The sequence below is a fragment of the Bubalus kerabau genome, chromosome 2 (assembly GCF_029407905.1).
Source record: "Bubalus kerabau isolate K-KA32 ecotype Philippines breed swamp buffalo chromosome 2, PCC_UOA_SB_1v2, whole genome shotgun sequence".
Taxonomy (NCBI): Eukaryota; Metazoa; Chordata; class Mammalia; order Artiodactyla; family Bovidae; genus Bubalus; species Bubalus kerabau.
The window spans coordinates 8494985-8517484 of record NC_073625.1 but is presented as its reverse complement, the minus strand read 5'-3'; the positions used below and the strand labels follow the sequence as shown (position 1 = coordinate 8517484).

The 22500-nt window shown below is 52.1% G+C and overlaps 1 protein-coding gene across 4 annotated transcripts in view; it reads left to right on the top strand.

Annotated features, from left to right (window-relative positions):
* The first annotated feature begins 4246 nt into the window (after positions 1-4246).
* Positions 4247-22500, top strand: part of IKBKB (inhibitor of nuclear factor kappa B kinase subunit beta) — a 54125-nt gene continuing 35871 nt past the window's right edge. For 3 of the 4 annotated variants that reach the window (XM_055567000.1, XM_055566999.1, XM_055566998.1), the window contains exons 1-4: positions 4247-4376; positions 4862-4984; positions 19489-19583; positions 21589-21706. In XM_055567000.1, the coding sequence (XP_055422975.1) occupies positions 4880-4984; positions 19489-19583; positions 21589-21706 (318 nt within the window). In that variant the 5' untranslated portion in view covers positions 4247-4376; positions 4862-4879. The remainder of the gene's footprint in view (positions 4377-4861; positions 4985-19488; positions 19584-21588; positions 21707-22500) is intronic. The other variant, XM_055567001.1, reaches the window with a different exon arrangement.

Below are 22500 nucleotides of genomic sequence, written 5' to 3'. Positions count from 1 at the left end.
GGATAGTTCTCTTTGACTTACCCTCTGAAGAAGATTTTTATTTTGAAATAACCCCCTCGGAAATGGTATCCTTATCAGCAGTGCCATACGGCCTCTACAGCAGAACAAATTAGCACTGGACTCTGTATGGCTTGGTCCCCATCTCTCATCACGGTAACTCTCAGGGAGTCGCATGCCTCCAATAAGATTCCAGATGCCTCTGACGTGAGCTGGAGCCCCTGGAACAGTGGTACCCAGGGTGGTGCCAGGCACTCAGGCTGCTCAGTGCTTCTGGATTATCCAAAATAGCATATTCAGACTCAAAACAGGAAGAAAAAGATTTTTCCTCTGCATCTGAACATAATTTTGTGTAAGCAATCAGCTCACTCATCTCTGCTGCTGCTGCTAAGTCGCTTCAGTCGTGTCTGACTCTGTGCGACCCCAGAGACGGCAGCCCATGAGGCTTCCCTGTCCCTGGGATTCTCCAGGCAAGAACACTGGAGTGGGTTGCCATTTCCTTCTCCAAAGCATGAAAGTGAAGTTGCTCAGTTGTGTCCGACTCCTAGCGACCCCATGGACTGCAGCCTACCAGGCTCCTCCGTCCATGGGATTTGCCAGGCAAAAGGACTGGAGTGGGTTGCCATTGCCTTCTCCGCACTCATCTCTAGAACAGGATAAAGACCAGATGTAGGCAGTGAGTACATCTTATCTGGAGGGAATAAGGAGTTTAACAAGATAAACATCTTGGGATGTGATAAAACCCAGAGACTCCTTCCTGGGCTGTCATTATTATTTTTTTTAACCCAGCAATATGTGACTTATCAGAGAGATTTATATTCAGTTGAAAATAGTTATTTTGAGCTGAGCAAATGAAAATGCTTAAATTACGGTGGCACAGAATGAACTTTTAGCATATCAATGGATGTCTCATTAAGTTTCTCAGGGACAGTGATTTTCTGAGGACAGGATTAAAAGGAAATCTTTTGTGATGTCGCACAGAAAACAGACTCTACATAGGGCCCAGCAACCATAGGAGTTCAAATTTTATTTATGAAAATAAATTTATTTTTAAAATTGATTTATTAAAGAAACATATTGTACTGAAAACATGTCAGGCACTATTCTAAGTGTTTTACAACTATTTACTCATGTTCCTTTCTCTTTCTGCTTTGAGGTCAAGTGTGTTATTTAGTAGAGGCAATAGCTTAAATGAAGAAACTCTGAGCATCCTGGCACATCTGCGTCAACCCTGGTCGCACTGACCTCTATGCTTGTGTTGATGTCTGTTTCTAAGCATTAACTTCAGACTCAGGCTGTGTTCAGATCAGAGTTCCTCTGTCAGGCACGGCTTTTACCATCTCATCATCTGTCCTTCATAACAAGCTCCCCAGCCCCTCCCATCTCTGACTTGTGCCCTCTGTTGTTTTCAGGCTGAACCACATAAAACTGCTAATCTTCGTTGCTGACGTTTCAACTGGTTTCATTTCATTAAAAAAAAAAATGATAATTTCATGCAATTCAACATTATGCTGTCTACATGTTTAAAAATCGAGGTATAGTTGATCTGGGGGCTTCCCAGTGGCTCAGCAGTGAAGAATCTGCCTGCAATGCAGGAGCCACGGGAAATGTAGGTTCGATCCCTGGCTCTGAAAGATGCCCTGGAGGAGGGCATGGCAATCCACTCCAGTATTCTTGCCTGGAGAATCCCACGGACAGAGGAGCCTGGCGGGGTACAGTCCATGGGGGCGCAGAGTCAGACATGACAGAAGCAACTTAGCACCAAGCACCATAGTTGATTTACAATGTTAGTTTCAGGTACACAACATAGTGATTTTTTTATTATACTCTAGCTCAGTTGGTAAAGAATCCACCTGTACGGCAGGAGACCCTGATTTGACTCCTGGGTCAGGAAGATCCACTGGAGAAAGGATAGGCTACCCACTCCAGTATTCTTGGGCTTCCCTTGTGGCTCAGCTGGTAAAGAATCTGCGGGCAACGTGGGAGACCTAGATTCGATCCTTGGGTTGGGAAGATCCCCTGAAGAAGGGAAAGGCTACCCACTCCAGTATTCTGGCCTGGGGAATTCCATGGACTGTATAGTCCAAGGGGTCACTAAGAGTTGGACATGACTGACTTTCACTTTTTTCATAGTTATTACAAAATATTAGATATATTCCCCATGCTATACAATGTATCCTCATAACTTATTTATCCTCTACATAGTAGTTTGTTAATTCTACCCCTATCATGTCCCTCCCGTCTTCCTCCTTCCTACTGCTAAACACGAGTTTGTTCTCTGTATCTGTGATTCTGCTGCTTTTTTGTTATATTCACTAGTTTGTTGTATTTTTTTAGATTCCTCATATAAGTGATATCATACTCTATCTGCCTTTCTCTGTCTGATGTATTTCACTAAGCATAACGCCCTCCAAGTGCATCCATCAATGCTGCCTACATTTTAAAGAGCAACGGGCTGCTTGGAGTGGTCTGAGTAACTTGAAGTACCTAAAGTCTTTAGGTACCTGAGTACCTAAAGTCCCAGAGGTAGTCAACAGCAGTACCTGGATTTAAAATCCTTCTGAACTTACTAGTATGCTATTTTTAGCTACATATTAAAACCTTGCACTCAAAAACAGCTTCTGGGGTTTGAACATCAGATCATTATCCACTTAAAAGCCTGTGACTTTGGGATGAAGACTTTCTCTCTGGGCTTCAGTCTTCTCATCTGTAAAATGGAGATAATAATAATGCAGTACTGTTCAATTTGTAGGGTGGCCTTGAGGACTGGATGAGGAAACCTAAGTACAGATTTAGTATCAGGCTCTTACAAAGGTCAGTCTAGTCAAGACTATCAGAGAAGGCAATGGCAACCCACTCCAGTCCTCTTGCCTGGCAAATCCCATGGACGGAGGAGCCTGGTAGGCTGCAGTCCATGGGGTCGCTAGGAGACGGACACGACTGAGCAACTTCACTTTCACTTTTCACTTTCATGCATTGGAGAAGGAAATGGCAACCTACTCCAGTGTTCTTGCCTGGAGAATCCCAGGGACAGGGGAGCCTGGTGGGCCGCCGTCTCTGGGGTTGCACAGAGTCAGACATGACTGAAGTGACTTAGCAGTAGCAGCAGCAGCAGTCACGACTATGGTTTTTCCAGTAGTCATGTACGGATGTGAGAGTTGGACCGTAAAGAAAGCTGAGCACTGAAGAATTGATGCTTTTGAACTGTGGTGTTGGAGAAGACTCTTGAGAGTCCCTTGGACTGCAAGGAGATCCAACCAGTCCATCCTAAAGGAGGTCAGTCCTGAATATTCATTGGAAGGACTGATGGTTGAAGCTGAAGCTCCAATACTTTGGCCACCTGATGTGAAGAACTGACTCACTGGAAAAGACCCAGATGCTGGGAAAGATTGAAGGCAGGAGAAGGGGATGACAGAGGATGAGATGGATGGCATCACTGACTCGATGGAAGTGAGTTTGAGCAAGCTCCGGGAATTGGTGATGAACAGGGAAGTCTAGCGTCCTGCAGTCCATGGGGTCACAGAGTTGGACAGGACTGAACTGAACTGACTTATTAAGCACTCTATCACTCTGTAAAGTGAGCTATTATCTTCAGATTGCCTTTGATACTTTATCCCTGCTTGAGTAATAATACACACACCCACACACCCACACACACACAATCTTTGTCTGCTAATATGTTGCCCTCGAACTGAGAAACTCAATAATAAACTCAAATCATGATGCCAAGGAGGTAGGAGATGAAGGATTAACAGGCTGAGAGCTAGTCTCACAATTTCCGCCCGTAACTGGGGCTGAACCTGTAGTTTTGAGTTACAGTATTAGATTCTCCCCCCCTTTTCTTAATTTTTTTAAGGGGGAAGAGGAGGTTGTCACGCCTAGGGACTACAGGTGTGATTTATCATTCTCGATCTGAGCCCAGGAGTTTCCAGACCAGGTGAGGGATTACAGCCGGAAAAGTTACAGGCCCAGGGTAATTCTTGTAAACCGTCCCTAAATCCATCCTGGGGGGGAGGGGGGAGCGGGGTGGAGGTGGGGGAGGAGCGGGAAATTCCCCTACTTCAAACTCTAGGAAGCCTGGTCAGGCTGACCCCGGGGCGGGGGTGGGGGGCAGATGAGGAAATCCCCATCTTCCCCGTCTCAGAAAGCGCTCAGGTAGAAGTCGCACCGTTAAAGCGCACGGGGCCGTTTTCCCCAGGGTTGGTCACCGGGCGAGGAGGGGCGGTGGGGAAGGCTGGGCCGGCGGCCCCTTTAAGGCCGCGACCCACGTGCCCCGTGACGTCAGAGCAGGAAGTGTTTGAGGAAGTGGCGCCTGTCTGGCGGCTCTGAGGGCCCCGCGCGTTCATGTCTTCGGGGCGGCGCCCGCGCCCCGCCGCCAGGTGAGTGCCTCGGGCGGGCGCCCCCGGTGTCACCCGCCCCCCCGTCTCCAAGGCTCCCAGAGACGCGCGTGACCGGCCCCGAGTCCGGGGCTTCCCGGGCGGGGAGGGCTGGGAGGCCCCGGCGGAGTGGTGCCGGGCGGGGGCCCGGGACGCGGCGGTGATTCGTCGGGGCCACGGGGCGCAGCCCGGGGATCCCCTGGCAGGTCCTGGGCGCGGGGGCGTTCTGTCCTGGGCGGGACCCCCACGCCACCCCCTGGTGCTTCCATACAGCTTCGGGGTGGGGTGGGTGGGGGGCTGCGAAAGACAAGACTTTGCTCCCCAAACGAAAACCAGACCCAGCCACCTGCTTTTATGTACGGAGATGAAAAATCAGTTCCGATTTTTCTTTCCCATCGAAGCGCTGTGGCATCTCTTAACCTTGTCCATCTTCCCACTTTTCCTTAACCATCACCTTTTGTCCCCCCCGCCCCCCACATTGCTTGCAGCGTTAGCAGGACTTCAGTATGAGCTGGTCACCTTCCCTGCCAACCCAGACATGTGGGGCCTGGGAAATGAAAGAGCGGCTTGGGACAGGGGGATTTGGGAACGTCATCCGATGGCACAATCAGGTAGGCTCTGTGCTGCTGGGAGGAGCCGGGGGCGGGGGAGGGGCCGGCAGGGTTAGAGGGTGCAGACTAAGTCTCATCCCCCCACCCACCCTGTGAATGGGGCTCACCTTGGCCCTGGGTGGGCTTCTTGGGAGAGAAAGGGCCTGGGAAGGCAGCCTCAGGTCCCCTAAGCTGACTCTAGGTTAGTGGTCTCCAAGCTTTACTGACTATGTCACCTAAATAAATAGTAAAAAAAAAAAAAAGTTTTCAACTTCAAATATATATTTTAAAAATTACAAATCTTTGCTAACCTAATATTATCACCTACTAATATATTGTGTAGTTGACTCATTGGAAAAGACTCTGATGCTGGGAGGGATTGGGGGCAGGAGGAGAAGGGGACGACAGAGGATGAGATGGCTGGATGGCATCACCGACTCGATGGACATGAGTTTGGGTGAACGCCGGGAGCTGGTAATGGACAGGGAGGCCTGGCGTGGTGCAGTTCATGGGGTCGCGAAGAGTCGGACACGACTGAGCGACTGAACTGAACTGAACTGAATGTATTAGATGTTATGAAACATGCAAACATGTTTTCACACTTTAGAAAAATCTGAAGTGTGAAAATAATAAAACATTTTTAAATGTTTTAAAAGTCAATTTAAAAAACATTTTAAATACTTACCAGTCCTGGTGTCTTCCCAGTGTTGTTTGCAATATCTCACAGCGAGAGTTATACAGAGGCACACGAAAATGAGAATTATCATTCAGGATGGTGGGTGAACATGCACGTTTCAAGTAATTTTTATAATTTTGAATTCTTTGGGCTGATTTTACATCTCATAGATCCTCATTGTTCTCTTAATGTCTTTGACACATGAATTTTTCACCCCACAAGCATTAGGGCTTCCATATTCCTGTTTGCCCTGGTGTTACATGCACTGAAATTCTCCACAAGAATCTCTTTAAGTCACTCATCCATTTTATGAGAGTCCTTTTATTAAAATCCTGGATTGCAAAGTCAAGTGGGCCTTAGGAAGCATCACTACGAACAAAGCTAGTGGAGGTGATGGAATTCCAGTTGAGCTGTTTCAAATCCTAAAAGAAGATGCTGTGAAAGTGCTGCACTCAATATGCCAGCAAATTTGGAAAACTCAGCAGTGGCCACAGGACTGGAAAAAGTCACTTTTCATTCCAATCGCAAAGAAAGGCAATGCCAAAGAATGTTCAAACTACTGCACAACTACACTCATCTCACACACTAACAAAATAATGCTCAAAATCCTCCAAGTCAGGCTTCATCAGTACATGAACCATGAACTTGCAGATGTTCAAGCTGGATTTAGAAAAGGCAGAGGAACCTGAGATCAAATTGCCAACATCCACTGGATCATCGAAAAAGCAAGAGAGTTCCAGAAAAACATCTACTTCTGCTTTATTGATTATGCCAAAGCCTTTGACTGTGTGGATCACAATAAACTGTGGAAAATTCTTCAAGAGATGGGAATACCATACCACCTGACCTGCCTCCTGAGAAATCTGTATGCAGATCAGGAAGCAACAGTTAGAACTGGACATGGAACAACAGACTGGTTCCAAATCCAGAGGGGAGTACGTCAAGGCTGTATATTGTCACCCTGCTTATTTAACTGATATGCAGAGTACATCATGAGAAACGCTGGGCTGGATGAATCACAAGCTGGAATCTAGATTGCTGGGAGAAATATCAATAACCTCAGATATGCAAATGACAACACCTTTATGGCAGCGAAGAAGAACTAAAAAGCCTGTTGATGAAAGTGAAAGAGGAGAGTGAAAAAGTTGCCTTAAAGCCCAACATTCAGAAAATGAAGATTATGGCATCCAGTCCCATCACTTCATGGCAAATAGATGGGGAAACAGCAGAAACAGTGTCAGACTTTATTTTGGGGGGCTTCAAAATCACTGAAGATGGTGACTTTAGCCATGATATTAAAAGATGCTTGCTCCTTTGGAAGAGAAGTTATGACCAACCTAGATAGCATATTCAAAAGCAGAGACATTACTTTGCCAACAAAGGTCCGTCTAGTCAAAGCTATGGTTTTTCCAGTAGCCATGTATGGATGTGAGAGTTGGACCGTAAAGAAAGCTGACTGCCAAAGAACTGATGTTTTTGGACTGGGTGTTGGAGAAGACTCTTGAGAGTCCCTTGGACTTAAAGGAGATCCAACCGGTCCATCCTAAAGGAGATCAGTCCTGAATGTTCATTGGAAGGACCGATCCTGAAGCTGAAATTCCAATACTTTGGCCACCTGATGCAAAGAACTGACTCACTGGAAAAGACCCTTATGCTGGGAAAGATTGAAGGCAGGAGGAGAAGGGGATACCAGAGGATGAGATGGTTGGATGGCATCACCGACTCAATGGACATGACGTTGAGTAAACTCTGGGAGTTGGTGATGGACAGGGAACCCTGGCATGCTGCAGTCCGTGGGGTTGCAAATTGTTGGGCATGACTGAGTGGCTGAACTGAACGTATTAAAATTGGATGATACTGTCCGTAATTCTACGTAAGTGGGGCGCTCGGAGCCTCTGGCCTGTCCCCACCGGCCCCTGTCTGCCCCTGCTGGTGGAAATCCCATTGTCCTCGGGATCCCCCGAGTATTAGAAGTGGCGCGCGACCTGACAGATCCTCTGAGCATGGTGCTGCATGGTTAATAGCAGGAAAGCTTCATTTCCTGTGTGTTTTTTTTTGATTCCTGTTTTGAGTAACCCCTGCCTATACCCAGTTTGGAGATCTCTGCTTGGGGGAACCCTCACTTACCCTATAGCTAATACTAGCTTCTTGACCCAAAATTCAGACACACTGAAGCCCTTGAGGGAAGGTACCCACTTTTTAATGAAGGACCTCCAGCATCTTTCTGGACTTGAAGAGATGGTGGATTCCCAGGAGCCTGGCTGCAGCCAGCAGGGAGAGTCATCCCGGCCTCTGACCAGTCACAGCAGAGGTCATCTCAGACCCCCAGCCTCCCCTATCAGCTGGAAGATGTGGAGCTCTGAATGGGTGGAGCAACCCCTGGAGGAACGTGGGGGCCAGAGGACAGTCCTGCAGGTGGTAGTTACTCAAAGTCACCCGGGAAATTCCTGATTCCAGGAAACTCCGTGGCTGGGGTACAAGGGAGGTGCAACAGAGCCCTGGCATCAGGACGGAAGAGCTAGCTCCTTCCCCAATTCAATTCAGTCACTCAGTCGTGTCCGACTCTTTGTGACCCCATGGACTGCAGCACACCGGGCCTCCCTGTCCATCACCAACTCCCGGAGCTCAGCTCCTTGCTCAGCCCCACACAGACCTGGGCCGGGGCCTTCAGAGTCTTGGCTCCAGCCCGCATTCCACTGCAGCCACATCTCAGCTTCCTTGAGAGAGAGTTCTGTCAGGATGGTCCACTGTCTGCTGTCTCCACCCCCGGGGGCCCCCGTGTGCTCTCTGGGCTTGGGGTACAGTTGTCAGATGGAGGCTGTTTCTGGCTTTCTAGCTGTGAGCCCGAGGGAGAGAGAATGTGTTTGTGTCTTCTATTTCAAGTTTCTTCTCCTGTTCAAAAACCTTATTTAACAAAAAAACCGAAAGCCAAGCTCTCCTTCTGCCATCTGGGGCCCCTGCCCTCCCTGCCTCTGCCCTCTGGGCTCCAGCAGGTCAGTCAGCGAGGCCCACCCGGCGGAGTCTGGGGTCAGTTCTCCCTGAGTTCCTCAGCCTCCCTTGCAGCCCGTGTATCTGCGGAGGAGGGCTCCCGTCAGCCCGGACCCTGTCTGCATTTGGGCCTCTTCCAGTTCCCTCACAGAAACTCTATGTTGTGCGTGTATTGGGTGCCCAGGAGTCAGCCACTGTTTGATGAAGGCCTTTTTGGAAAAAGGAAAGCACCGCTAATCAAGTATTATAAACGTAAGCTCCCAACTATGGTCATCACAGCCTGGGAGAGGAACCCCCAGGGCGCTGAGACCTTACATTGGGGGTTGGGAAGGCTGCCCCAGGAGGCATCGCCAGGCGGGAGGAACAAGGAACCTGAGGGTTGGTGGGCACTGGCCGGGTGGGGAGGGTGGGAAGAGGGTCCAGGCTGAGGGGGCGGCCTGTTCAGAGCCCCTGCCAAGGGTGGGCCCTGGCCAGCGGGTGTGAGCAAGTGGGCTGACAGGGGAGCCGGGTGCAAGGGAGGCTAATGTGCAGAAGGTGGGTGCTGCTGCCGGGAGCCCTGCTTTGGTGGGCGGGGGGGACACATGGGAAGGGGCCCAGGCAGTGCTGGGCGGGGCAGTCAGCTCTCCCCAAAGACATCCTGATTTCTACCAGGTAACAACTCCTACCTGGCTTATTTCAAACCACTGGCGGCTTGACCACCTTTCTCACCAAATTCCTGGATATTACCCATCAGCTCTTGGGGTGTGGTACTGGGACCCTGCTGGCCCTGCCTTGTCCACTGGAGAGACCAGTTATGAGGTTTCTGGAGTACTCCAGGCGTGAGACTGGACGGGGCTGATGGTTGTGGAGGCGGGCAGATTTAAGAGCTGTTTTCAGGGTGACAAGTGGCAGGAGGTAGGGGTGGGGTGGACGTGAGGGGTTGGGGGGAGGCATCCAGTGTTCGCTGGTGTGTGGTGAGCACTTGGCCATGACCTGGCTTAGTTCAGGAAGTGGTCCAGGTCCTCCCGGGCTGTTCCCACCGTCGGGGAAATCCCTGGGCTGCTCTGGGTACGCAGGGGAGGGTCTTTCATTAGTGTCCATGATCAGAACATGAGCTGCGTGTTCTCTGGGAGACCCCCTTGCGTTCCGAGCCTCTGGAGGAAGGCACCCAGGAGAAAGGGGTGGCTATGTAACTCCAGTCGGGCAGAGTCACAGATTCTACCGGACGTGACAGCCATGCATGTTTTCCTAACACTCCACGTGCCTTGTCCATAAGAGAGAATACTTCTGCTTCCTCAGAGGAGGAGTCACATGAGAGAGCCCAAGCATCGGCACCCTCATTCGGATGAGAGACACCTAATGATCAGACCCACATTTGTGGAGAACGCACCGCACGCCCGCGTGGGTGAGACGTTTCACCTGCTTTGTCTCCAGTCGGCACGGCAGCCCCCAGCAGGAGTACTGTTGTTCTTACTCCCATTTCATATCCGAGGAAACTGAAGTGTAGGGAGGTTAACTCCTTCCCAGAGAGGCTGAGCTAGTAGGTAAAGGAGCCGGAATCTTCTGAACCTGTTCCTCTTTGAATCCCAGCCTCACGCCTCGTCCACTGGCTTCTCCAAGGTGGGGATCCAAGGTCAAGGACACTCCTGGGAAGGCTCAGTTTTGTCCACCGTCAGTCTAAACTGTTTTGAAGCACTATAGTGAAAACCCCCGCTTTGGATGACAAAATATGTAGGTCTTCCTTGCTAAGCAGAGACGCCGAAAACGAGTATCTCTGAGGGAGGAAGGGCAGTGGAACAAATGACCCCACCCGCCTCCCTGAGTGTTTTTTGCTTTTCTTACCAAGCATGCGTGGGCTTCGACAGTCCTTGCTGTGTGGATACTCTCTTAAATCTTCAGCTCAAGTACTGTCTAGGAGGGCTTGCATTTTCAATAGGATGTTTTGTTAGACACAAAGGGAGAAGGAGAAGATGAGGTGACCTCAGTGACCTCAGCTGCAACCCCTTCCAGGACAGAGCTTGCATCACACGGACCCGGGCTTGGGTCCTGGCTCTGATGTGGGCAGCTTTGGGGCTTTGCGCCACAGCCTCCCACGTGGATTTGGAAGAAGCTAACATCACCAGATGGTCAACACCGAAATCAGATTGATTATATTCTTTGCAGTCAAAGATGGAGAAGCTCTATACAGTCAGCAAAAACAAGACCAGGAGCTGCCTGTGGCTCAGATCATGAACTCCTTATTACCAAATTCAGACTTAAATTGAAGAAAGTAGGGAAAACCATTAGACCATTCAGGTATGACCTAAATCAAATCCCTTATGATTATACAGTGGAAGTGAGAAATAGATTTAAGGGCCTAGATCTGATAGATAGAGTGCCTGATGAACTATGGAATGAGGTTCATGACATTGTACAGGAGACAGGGATCAAGACCATCCCCATGAAAAAGAAATGCAAAAAAGCAAAATGGCTGTCTGGGGAGGCCTTACAAATAGCTGTGAAAGGAAGAGAAGCGAAAAGCAAAGGAGAAGAGGAAAGATATAAGCATCTGAATACAGAGTTCCAAAGAATAGCAAGGAGAGATAAGAAAGCCTTCCTCGGCGATCAATGCAAAGAAATAGAGGAAAACAACAGAATGGAAAAGACTAGAGATCTCTTCAAGAAAATTAGAGATACCAAGGGAACATTTCATGCAAAAAGATGGGCTCGATAAAGGACAGAAATGGTATGGACCTAACGGAAGCAGAAGATATCAAGAAGAGATGACAAGAATACACAGAAGAACTGTACAAAAAAGATCTTCACGTCCCAGATAATCACAATGGTGTGACCACTGACCTAGAGCCATACATCCTGGAATGTGAAGTCAAGTGGACCTTAGAAAGCATCACTATGAACAAAGCTAGTGGAGGTGATGGAATTCCAGTTAAGCTATTTCAAATCCTGGAAGATGATGTGAAAGTGCTGCACTCAATATGCCAGCAAATTTGGAAAACTCAGCAGTGGCTACAGGACTGGAAAAGGTCAGTTTTCATTCTGATCCCAAAGAATGCAATGCCAAAGAATGCTCAAACTACCGCTCAATTGCAGTCATCTCACATGCTAGTAAAGTAATGCTCAAAATTCTCCAAGCCAGGCTTCAGCAATATGTGAACCATGAAATTCCTGATGTTCAAGCTGGTTTTAGAAAAGGCAGAGGAACCAGAGATCAAATTGCCAAAATCCTCTGGATCATGGAAAAAGCAAGAGAGTTCCAGAAAAACATCTACTTCTGCTTTATTGACTATGCCAAAGCCTTTGACTATGTGGATCACAACAAACTGTGGGAAATTCTGAAAGAGACGGGAATACCAGACCACCTGATCTGCCTCTTGAGAAATCTGTATTCAGGTCAGGAAGCAACGGTTAGAACTGGACATGGAACAACAGACTGGTTCCAAATAGGAAAAGGAGTTCGTCAAGGCTGTATATTGTCACTCTGTTTATTTAACTTATATGCAGAGTACATCATGAGAAACGCTGGACTGGAAGAAACACAAGCTGGAATCAAGATTGCCGGGAGAAATATCAATAACCTCAGATATGCAGATGACACCACCCTTATGGCAGAAAGTGAAGAGGAACTACAAAGCCTCTTGATGAAAGTGAAAGTGGAGAGTGAAAAAGTTGGCTTAAAGCTCAACTTTCAGAAAACAAAGATCATGGCATCTGGTCCCATCACTTCATGGGAAAGAGATGGGGAAACAGTGGAAACAGTGTCAGACTTTATTTTTCTGGGCTCCAAAATCACTGCAGATGGTGACTGCAGCCATGAAATTAAAAGACGCTTACTCCTTGGAAGGAAAGTTATGTCCAACCTAGATAGCATATTCAAAAGCAGAGACGTTACTTTGCCAACAAAGGTCCGTCTAGTCAAGGCTATGGTTTTTCCTGTGGTCATGTATGGATGTGAGAGTTGGACTGTGAAGAAGGCTGAGCACCGAAGAATTGATGCTTTTGAACTGTGGTGTTGGAGAAGACTCTTGAGAATCCCTTGGCCTGCAAGGAGATCCAACCAGTCCATTCTGAAGGAGATCAGCCCTGGGATTTCTTTGGAAGGAATGATGCTAAAGCTGAAACTCCAGTACTTTGGCCACCTCATGCGAAGAGTTGACTCATTGGCAAAGACTCTGATGCTGGGAGGGATTGGGGGCAGGAGGAGAAGGGGACGACAGAAGGTGAGATGGCTGGATGGCATCACTGACTTGATGGACGTGAGTCTGAGTGAACTCCGGGAGTTGGTGATGGACAGGGAGGCTTGGCGTGCGGCGATTCATGGGGTCGTGGGGTCGTAAAGAGTCGGACACTACTGAGCGACTGAACTGAACTGAAGATACTGATCCCTTCTGCTGTCAGCCTGTCTGGGCTGAAAGCCTCCAGAGCGCCTTGCAGATATAAGCACTGGGAGCCTGGGTCTTAGACGAGTGAGACGCCCCAGGGCGCCTTGCTAATGTCACAACCTCTGTGCTGTGATGGGAAAGGCTGGAAAGTGCTGCCTGATCCCTGTGGACACGCTGGTCACCGCTCGAGAAGTAGGGCCAGCTCTCCCTGTCCCCTCACTGGACGACACTGCGCTCGCTGTAGCCTGTCTGTGTGTCTTCAAATCTTACAGGCTTTGAGCCCTGGCCTGAGCCATCAGGGGACCATCTTTTTGACGATCCTGACTATACTCACGCTCTAGTCGAGGAAGTGAAATGACTACTCAGGAACATATCAAATAGGTGTAAATACAAGCACCAGCTCATGCAGAAATCGTTATGGCTCCTGTTTAGCGAGGGTGTCATCACCAGGTGTGATGGGTGCCTTATCCATACCACCTCCTGTGTGCTCGGGTGTGATAGGAGGATCCTCAGGCAGGATTTGATGGGAGGTGGGGTATTCCTGCCTGGAGAATCCCGTGGGCAGAGGAGCCTGGCAGGCCACAGTTGATGGGGTCACTCAGAGCTGGACGCGCCTGAAGGGCCTTGGCACAGAGCGCAGGCTGCACGCAGTGTGGGGGGGCAGGGGCAGCAGGTGGCGTGGGGAGAGAAGGTAGGAACGTGCTCCAAGCCCCTGAGGGGCCCACGCTCCATCTCATTTTACCGACAGCACCAGAAGGGGTATAGTCATCCCCACCTTGTGGATAAAGACCCAGAGGCTTAGGTGATGAGCTCAAGGTCACACATTCACCCGGTGAGGCGCGAGGGATCACCGGTGATCTGACCTGCTTCCTCCGAGCTCCTGTGGGTGGGTCTGGAGGCGAAGGGAGTGGGCGGGTTCAGCCAGCTGACATCAGCCTTCTGACTCTGGGCCCTCCTTCCCGAAACACTCATCTGGGAGGGAAGATCCGAGAAGGAACACGGAAGGTGTTTCCAGCCCCCCTCTTAGACCACAGGGGCCTGTTGAGTGGTTGCCTTGGTAACAGGAGGTGACTTCATGACCCGAGGGTGTGGACAGACCCCTTGGCTTCCTGTTCGTGGCCCTCCAGCCATTAGAAAAAGGCTACCAGGGAGGCCGGAGGCTCCTTCAAAGGCTGGCCTTCAGCTCGCTTCTCCTGTAGTGCTGTCCAGGGGTCCCAGGAGTCTGGGGGAGCCTGCCCCCGCACGCTGACCCCTCTTCAGAGTACACTCACCTTTGTCCGCAAAAGGCGATAAGATCGTAGAGACTTGAAGGACCTTTGTAATCAACTGCCTTCGATGGAGACACCATCCTGGGCCCCTTTCTCCATTTTCTCCAGATATACCGCTTTTAAATTTTGTCCCAACTTCCTAGGAGTTGGGTACTGAGATGGTTTGGGCCAAGTCTGGGATTCCAGAGAACTGAGCTGAGACTGGGAGGTTCCAGGCCAAAAAGAGTCAGTCATCCATGCCCTGGCATGTCATTGCAACTTGGGGACAGACACCCCCAGAGTTTCAAAACCATCTTCACAGTCTGTTCATGATTGATTGAATTTTGCTTTCCAGAGAAAGTATGTGTTTAGCCACAGAAGGTCCTTCTACCTGGGTTTCTGTTTCAAGTGAAAGATTAATCGTGGAAAGATGGGAATGTTTTAGAGTACTTCCTAGAGGGTCTCAGGGTAAAAGGTGTTTGTGTGGGACCCTCAGGCCTGGGAAGGCAGGGTTTCCCCTGGCACCGCAGGACCAGGCTGAGCTGCCCACTCAGTGTTGGGGCCTGTGCCCACTTAACCCCACAGTGTGTTCCGTGTTCACATCATAAAATTCACTCTATAGGTTGAGTTTGACTGTTCATCAGTCTTTAGTATCAATCTTCAGTATCAGGGTCTATTAGTGGATTCTGGGATGGGCCAGGTGACGGCTGTGTGTGAGCTCCGGTGTTTGTGTTGGGCAGGACATTACAGCCATCTGCAGTCACCCAGTGTATATGCAGACGGATTCTATAAAATATTTCCTAAGGCACGTAACGTCTACCCTTTGGGTTTGACTTATCTGTCATTTTTTTTTAAGATTCATTTATTTTCTTACTTATTTTGGCTGTGCTGTGTCTTTGCTGCTGCTTGGCCTTTTCTCGTTGCAGCAAGTACGGGCTGCCCTTCATTGCGGTGCCTGGGCTTCTCGTTGCAGTAGCTTTTCTTGTTGCAGAGCACAGGCGCCTCATGGGCTCTAGAGCACGGGCTCAGTAGTTGCAGTGCACAGGCTTAGTTGCTCCACAGCATGTGGGATCTTGTGGGACCAGGGATCGAACCTGGTGTCCCCTACATTGCAAGGCAGATCCTTAACCACTGGTCCACCAGAGAAGCCCTGTCCGTCATCTTCATGAAGGAAGCGTACTGTTTATGCTCAGGAGAATAGTGACCCCTCCCCAAATGTCTGCGTCCTAACCCCCTGAGCCTGTGAAGGTTAGGTTGCACTGCAGAGGGAATCAGCGTTGCTGATCAGCTGAGCTTAGTTGGGAAGCTCATCCTGGACGACCTGGGTGGACCCAGTGTAAGCACAGGGGCCGCTGAGAGTGACGAGGGAGACGGGAGAGGCGGCGTCAGCAGTGCACCCGCAGAGGCTGCACTGGTCCCCGCTGGCCTGGAGCTGGAGGAAGGGGCCGTGGGCCACAGGTTGCAGGCAGACCCCAGTTTCTAGGGCAGACATGAAGGGCATTCTTCACTAGGGCCTCTGAAGACGACATGGCTGCCAACAGCTTGATTTCAGTCCCGTGAGACCCTCGCCAGACTTCTGAACCTCCAGAACCATCGGGAAGTAAATTGGTGTTGTTTTAAGCCAGCGAGCTGGTGGCAGTTTCTCGTAGCAATGATAGAAAATGAATGCACTGTCGTGTATATTAAACTAGGTGCAGATTTTTAAACTCGAGGAGACGTTCTGCAGTAACAAACCATGAATTGCAGTATCTTCTACTGAACGGTTGTTTAAAACAACCGTCCGTCTCAACATCACATGCTCAGCGGACACTCCCGGCTGCCTGACCTCCCTCTGCAGTGTGGCCGTCCTTCTCTCATTGCTGGAGCTCGGGTTTCTGCGCGATCACGCCCACCTGCAAACAAGCTTCTAGACACGTATCAGAATGGCTGTTGGTGGAGTTACCAGAGAACTGAGTAAAAAAACGAGTCTGAACCCTAACGGGAAGTGAAACTTGAAAGCAGATTCGAATCACTTTGAGAGCAGGGGATTCGGGAAGTTCACGATGCAAAGGGTGGAAAGTCTCGTGCAATGTAACGCAGTCTGGTTGTTCGTTGATGAAACAAATCGTGGCCTCTGGACACACACCCTAACTCTTAAGCAGTGCTAACTGGACGTCCATCCAGGGTCGCTCGTCCAGCTGTCCTGGTGGGTTCAAGAGCAGCAGAACTGCCAGTTTTTGAAAGAGGTCAGCTCTTCTTCAAGGGCACCTCCGAATCCTGGCCAGAGATCGGGGTTCTAACAGCGCAGTAAGTGGACAAAGTGGCAGAGCCTGGCCGTCAGCACCTGCTGCCGTGGGCGATGCCGGGGAGTGTGGCTCAGAGCAGGCATGGGCTGCCAGAGGGTGAGCCTTCGAAATACTGCTGGGCGGGGGGCCATCACAAAACAGCACATCTTGTACAATCCTCTTTATGTGAAGTATCCAGACGGCTAAATCTGTAGAGGCAGCGTGTAGATGAGTGCTTGTCTGGGCCTGGGGGTGGAGATGTCTTTGGGAGGGGATGAGTATGTTCTCTTTTAAAATAATTAACTAATTAGTCCCTTGGACTGCGATGAGATCCAACCAGTCCATCCTAAAGGAAATCAGTCCTGAATATTCACTGAAAGGACTGATTCTAAAGCTGAAGCTCCAATACTTTGGCCACCTGATGTGAAGAACTGACTCATTGGAAAAGACCCTGATGATGGGAAAGATTGAAGGCTGGAAGAGAAGGGGACGACAGAGGATGAGATGGTTGGATGGCATCACCAACTCAATGGACATGAGTTTGAGTAAATTCCAGGAGTTGGTGATGGACAGGGAGGCCTGGCGTTCTGCAGTCCTTGGGGTCGCAGAGTCAGACACGACTGAGCGACTGAATTGAACTGAGTGAAGCTGCTCTGGGTCTTAGTTGTGGGACAGAGATCTTCAGTCTTGGTGTGGCGTGCGGGACCTTTAATATGCAGCATGTAAAGCTGTTAGTTGCGGCATGTGGGGTCTAGACCCCCCGACTGGGGTTCGAACCTTGGCACCCCCGCACCACGAGCACCGAGTCCCAGCCACTGGACCACCAGGGAGGCCCTGGTGAGCACGCTCTAAAACGGACTGTGGCTTTGGCCACGTTACTCTGAATGTACCCCAGACCATCAGCATGTGTGCTTTCCATGGCTGAGTTGAATGGTGTGTGAATGATATCTCAGAGCTGTTGGAAAAAAAAAAAAAAGTATATAAGGTGACTGTGTGACCGAGGCTTAATGACAGCCGTGTGGGGACTTGATAGAAGCCACTTGGGAGAGTGCCCTGGGTGGGGCTGCTGGAAGTATCTGTTTCTGGCCTTGGAGCCGTCACAGTCAAAAGATGCCTCCACCTCATTCCTGAAGCTTTCATTCATGAATGTTGATTTTAGGGACGGGTCTGCTGACCAGCGAGTAAGGCGTCCCAGGGGACACTGTCTGTTTCTTGTCTGCATGCGTGTGTGCTAAGTCGCTTCAGTCGTGTCCAACACTCTGCGACCCTGTGTGCAGCAGCCCGCCAGCCTCCTCTGTCCGAGTTATTTCCCAGGCAAGAACGCCAGAGTGGGTTGCCATCTCCTCCTCCAGGGGATCTTCCCCACCCAGGGATCAAACCCAAGTCTCTTCTGTCTCCTGCATTGGCAGGTGGGTTCTTTATCACTAGCACCACCTGGGGAGCCCTGACTCCCATTGTCCTTTTCCTCCCGGGTGGGCCCTTGATCTGCAGGGATCGTGGCTGGATTGGTGGACCTGTGACTCGATGCGTGTCTGCCGCCCTGAGGAAGCATGTATCCCTGGGGGCCTTGCCACGACCTCGACATGCATCTGTTGAGTCCCAGTCTGGACCGAATGAATTCCTGCACTTATAAGACTTAGGATTCCTCGTAACACACGTTTTCATAAACAGAGAAAATGGTCCAGTGGGGCCTCTAGGACACCCATCTTTTGTTTGGGCCCCAGTGGAATTTTGGTACCATTCTGTAGCCTTTTCTTGCTGGATTTCTCCTCTGCCTGCCCTGCAGGTCAGGGCTGGTCCCAGGGCATGTGGGCTTTTAAGGGGGCTCTCACTGCAGGGGCCTGGGGGCCCGGGAGGGGGCGGCCGAGCGCTGACCTCGGTGCTGCCTGGACACCCAGGGGGAGGGAAGAGTTAATCCTCGGGACCCAGGCTGTCTGTCGTTCACAAGAATTGTAGCAATTCCCTCATTCCCATTCATGAAGCTTCCATGGAGGGCACTATGTCAGATATTGCATTAGAGGTTAAACTCCTGAGGATGGACAGGCCTATAGTGTAACAGAGAAAAGAGAAAGTAACCCTGTGACCCTGCAGAAAATAAGTCTTTGGTGAGTAAGTGCTACGAAGGAGTGCCCTGTTGAGACAGGAGGGCAGGAGCCCCTGCAGTGGGGGGCACCCAGGCCTTGCCCCGGAGCAGAGACCAGAGGGCACAGGCTGGGCCAGCGGTCTGACCCTGACGGGCATTGGAGGCCCGAGGTGAAGTCGCAGGAGGAGGATGGAGAGGTGGGTTAGAGCCCAGCTTCAGGCAGGAGGAGGATGGAGAGGTGGGTTGGAGCCCAGCTTCAGGGGTTTAATGCCGGCGGCGCCTGCGTGGGCCTGCCGCCAGCAGTGTTCCCAGTGCCTGCTCAGGGCTGGACGCTGCTGGGGGCTCAGCCTGGAGGCGCCTGAAAGGCGGGTGTCAGTGTTTCTACTTTACAGATAGAGACACCAAGCCAGAGCCCGTGGTCCCCCCAGCATCACAGAGCTGGTAAATGGCTGTGTTGGGATTTGAATCAGCCTGTGTTCCACCTCCTATACTGCGCTTGCCTTCTCTCTGGAGAGAGAGACCCCCCCAGCGAGAGAAAAATGAAACCTGGAGCCAGGGCGTTAACTGTTAGGCTGAAGCACAGGGAAGTGCCTTTTGCTTGGGTCCAAGATCAAGTCCAGTAGCACCAGGGTTCAAGGAATGAGGGTTCTCTTGGGCAGAAGTGTTCGAAAGAGGTCTCAAGGCGGAGGTGGGGACAGGGCAAGGCCTGGGTGCAGATGTGGGGTGGATAGAGATGACCAGGGGGCAGGGCCGGGAGGCGGGCTGGAGGGGACTTGGGGCCATCCGTTAAGGGGCACGCTGCCGGCCTTGGGGGCCTGGAGCTGAGCGCAGGCTGTGTTCTGGGCCCGGAGGCGACAGCTGTGGGTTTGACCCTTGGCTGTCTCTGATCGTCCCGTGCGTCCTTTGCAGGAGACGGGCGAGCAGATTGCCATCAAGCAGTGCCGGCAGGAGCTCAGTCCCCGGAACCGCGAGCGCTGGTGCCTGGAGATCCAGATCATGAGGAGGTGAGGGCCTGGGCGCCAGCAACGCCGGGGTGGGGGACCTCAGGGCTCGGGGGACGCTGCAGTGACTCTGGAGGAGGGCCTCAGGATCTGGAGCCGCAGCCTAGCTCTCTGGAAAGAGGCGTGAGGCCCAGCACTGATACCCTGATAGAGGTGTCAGGGCCCCAGCCAGACTGTCCAGGCGGGTGGCCGCCGGGGCAGCGGCAGTGACAGCCCACCCCCGGCGGCCCCGCCGAGGCTTCTGAGTGGGCTTCCTTTGTTATATGATACAAAGCAGCCAGTACGCTGAGTTTTCTGTCAGCAAAGATCCTTTTTCCCCAGTGTTTCCAGTTCTGAGCCGGTAGGTGAGTGTCCCTGCTGTGAACCTTTTGGCAGAGTCTGTTCCTCCAGGGGGCCGGGGTGGGGGAGCTGGGGGGCTGCCCTCCCAGCTGGGAAGGCGCGGGGGAGTTGCAGCCCAGCAGGGGCTCCCTCCCGACCCCGGGGAAGGGGGTGTCTTGTGAGACATGAGCACGTGCACACACACCGCACACTCTACATGCAGACACACCCTCACACACATGACACACATACATGCCACATGCACAGACACGCCACAAACACACCACCCACACTCCACAGACACAAACCACATACAGACACCCCACACGCACCCCACATGCACACACACCACATGAGCAGACACAGACACACCACCCACACGCCATACAGACACACACACATGCCACAAACACACCACTCACGCTCCACATACAGACACACAAACCACACAGAAACACCCCACATGCACACGCACACACACACACCACAAACACACCACACGAGCAGACACAGACACACCATGCACACATGCCATACAGACGCACACAGGCCACACACACACCACCCACACACACCACATACACATACCACACACACACGCCATACACACACACCATGAACACACCAACACTCCACACACAGATACACAGCACACATATGACACACACCATATACACTGCACACATACACAACACACAAACACACTGCCCACACTCCACACTCAGACACACACCCCACACCCCACATACATAACACATGCACAGACACACCACCCACACTCCACAGACACACAAACCACACACAGACACCCCCCACACACCCCACACGCACACATACCACATGAGCAGACACAGACACACCACACACATGCTATACAGACACACAGATGCCACAAACACACCACCTACACTCCACATACACACAAACCACACACAGATACCCCACACACACCCCACATGCACACGCACACACACACCACAAACACACCACACGAGCAGACACAGACACACCACACACACATGCCATACAGACACACCATGAACACACCAACACTCCACACAGACACACCACACACACACACCCCACATGAGCAGACACACACACCACACACACATGCCATACAGACACACACACACGCCACAAACACACCACCCACACTCCACATACAGACACACAAACCACACACAGACACCCCACACACACCCCACATGCACACACACACCACAAACACATACCACACGAGCAGACACAGACACACCACACACACATACCATACAGACACACACACATGCCACAAACCACCCACACTCCACATACAGACAACACCCACACACACACTACATACACACACCACACACACATGCCATACACACACACACCATGAACACACCAACACTCCACACACAGACACACATCCCACACACACACCCCGTCCCCACCCAGTGGCGTGCCGTCGACAGTCCCTCCGCTTTCTCTGCTTTAGAACAGTTGGGAAGCGTGGGGGGCGTGCCGTGGGGCCTCTGAGGAGAACCAAGCTCCCTGGTGCCCTTGCACGACCAGGGCTCATGGCTCAGACCGAGCGCTGCCGTGCCCTCGCCCCTGCACCCTCCAGGCCCTGGCACCTCGAGGCTCTGGGGAGCAAGGGTGAGCCTGGTGTCTGCCCCCCTCACCCGTTCCGCTTCCCCCCTAGGCTGAACCACCCCAATGTGGTGGCTGCCCGGGACGTCCCTGAAGGCATGCAGAGCCTGGCTCCCAACGACCTGCCCCTGCTGGCCATGGAGTACTGCCAGGGTGGGGACCTGCGCAAGGTGAGGTTGCGGGGCCTGGGGCGAGGGCCCGGGGGGGGGGGGGGGTGCCTGTGCGGGGGCAAGGTGAGGCTGCAGGTGGCCCTGAGCGGGGGCACCCTAGAGGGGCAAGGTGAGGCTGCGGGGCCTGGGGCGGGGGCCCTGGGGGGGACGCAGAGGTCAGGGCGGGGCTTGTTGTGCACTCTCTGGCTGTCCCTCGAGTGATGAGGGAACACCACCCGGTCAAGTCCAGGGCAGGGCTGGACCAGCCCCAGACAGACCTTCCTCCCCCAGCACAGCTGTGTCAGCCCTTTGGTGCCCCGTGGCCACCGTCCCCATGAGCACAGCTTCTCCCAGCCACGGCTGCCCGGGGTCACACAGTGGGGCAGGAAGGGACTGACTCGGCTCCGGCTGGCCGGGCCGGGGACCCAGAGCTGCCACTGACACAGTTTCTGGGCTCTGCTCCCCACCTACCTTCCCGCCATGTCCACACGTCTCTGTATCAGAACACGCGCTGCGGGGTGGGTCCCGGGGGCCGTGTGTGTCCCATCTCGGAAATGGTACCATGACCTGCTCTTACTCAGCCTCGTGAGCAGCCCTGCGATGCAGGGGAAACAGATGGGGTCCCGAGTGAAGGGGGGCGCCTCCTGGCCCAGAGGGGCTGCGTGGGGGGCTGGGAGGGGCTGCGTGGGGGGCTGGGAGGGGCTGCGTGGGGGGCTGGGCCGCCACAGCCGCAGCGGCAGAGCCTGGGGCTCACCTGCGGGTCCCAGTCGCGGGCCCCGCTCCATCTGTGAGGACAGAAGTGTGAAGACAGAGCA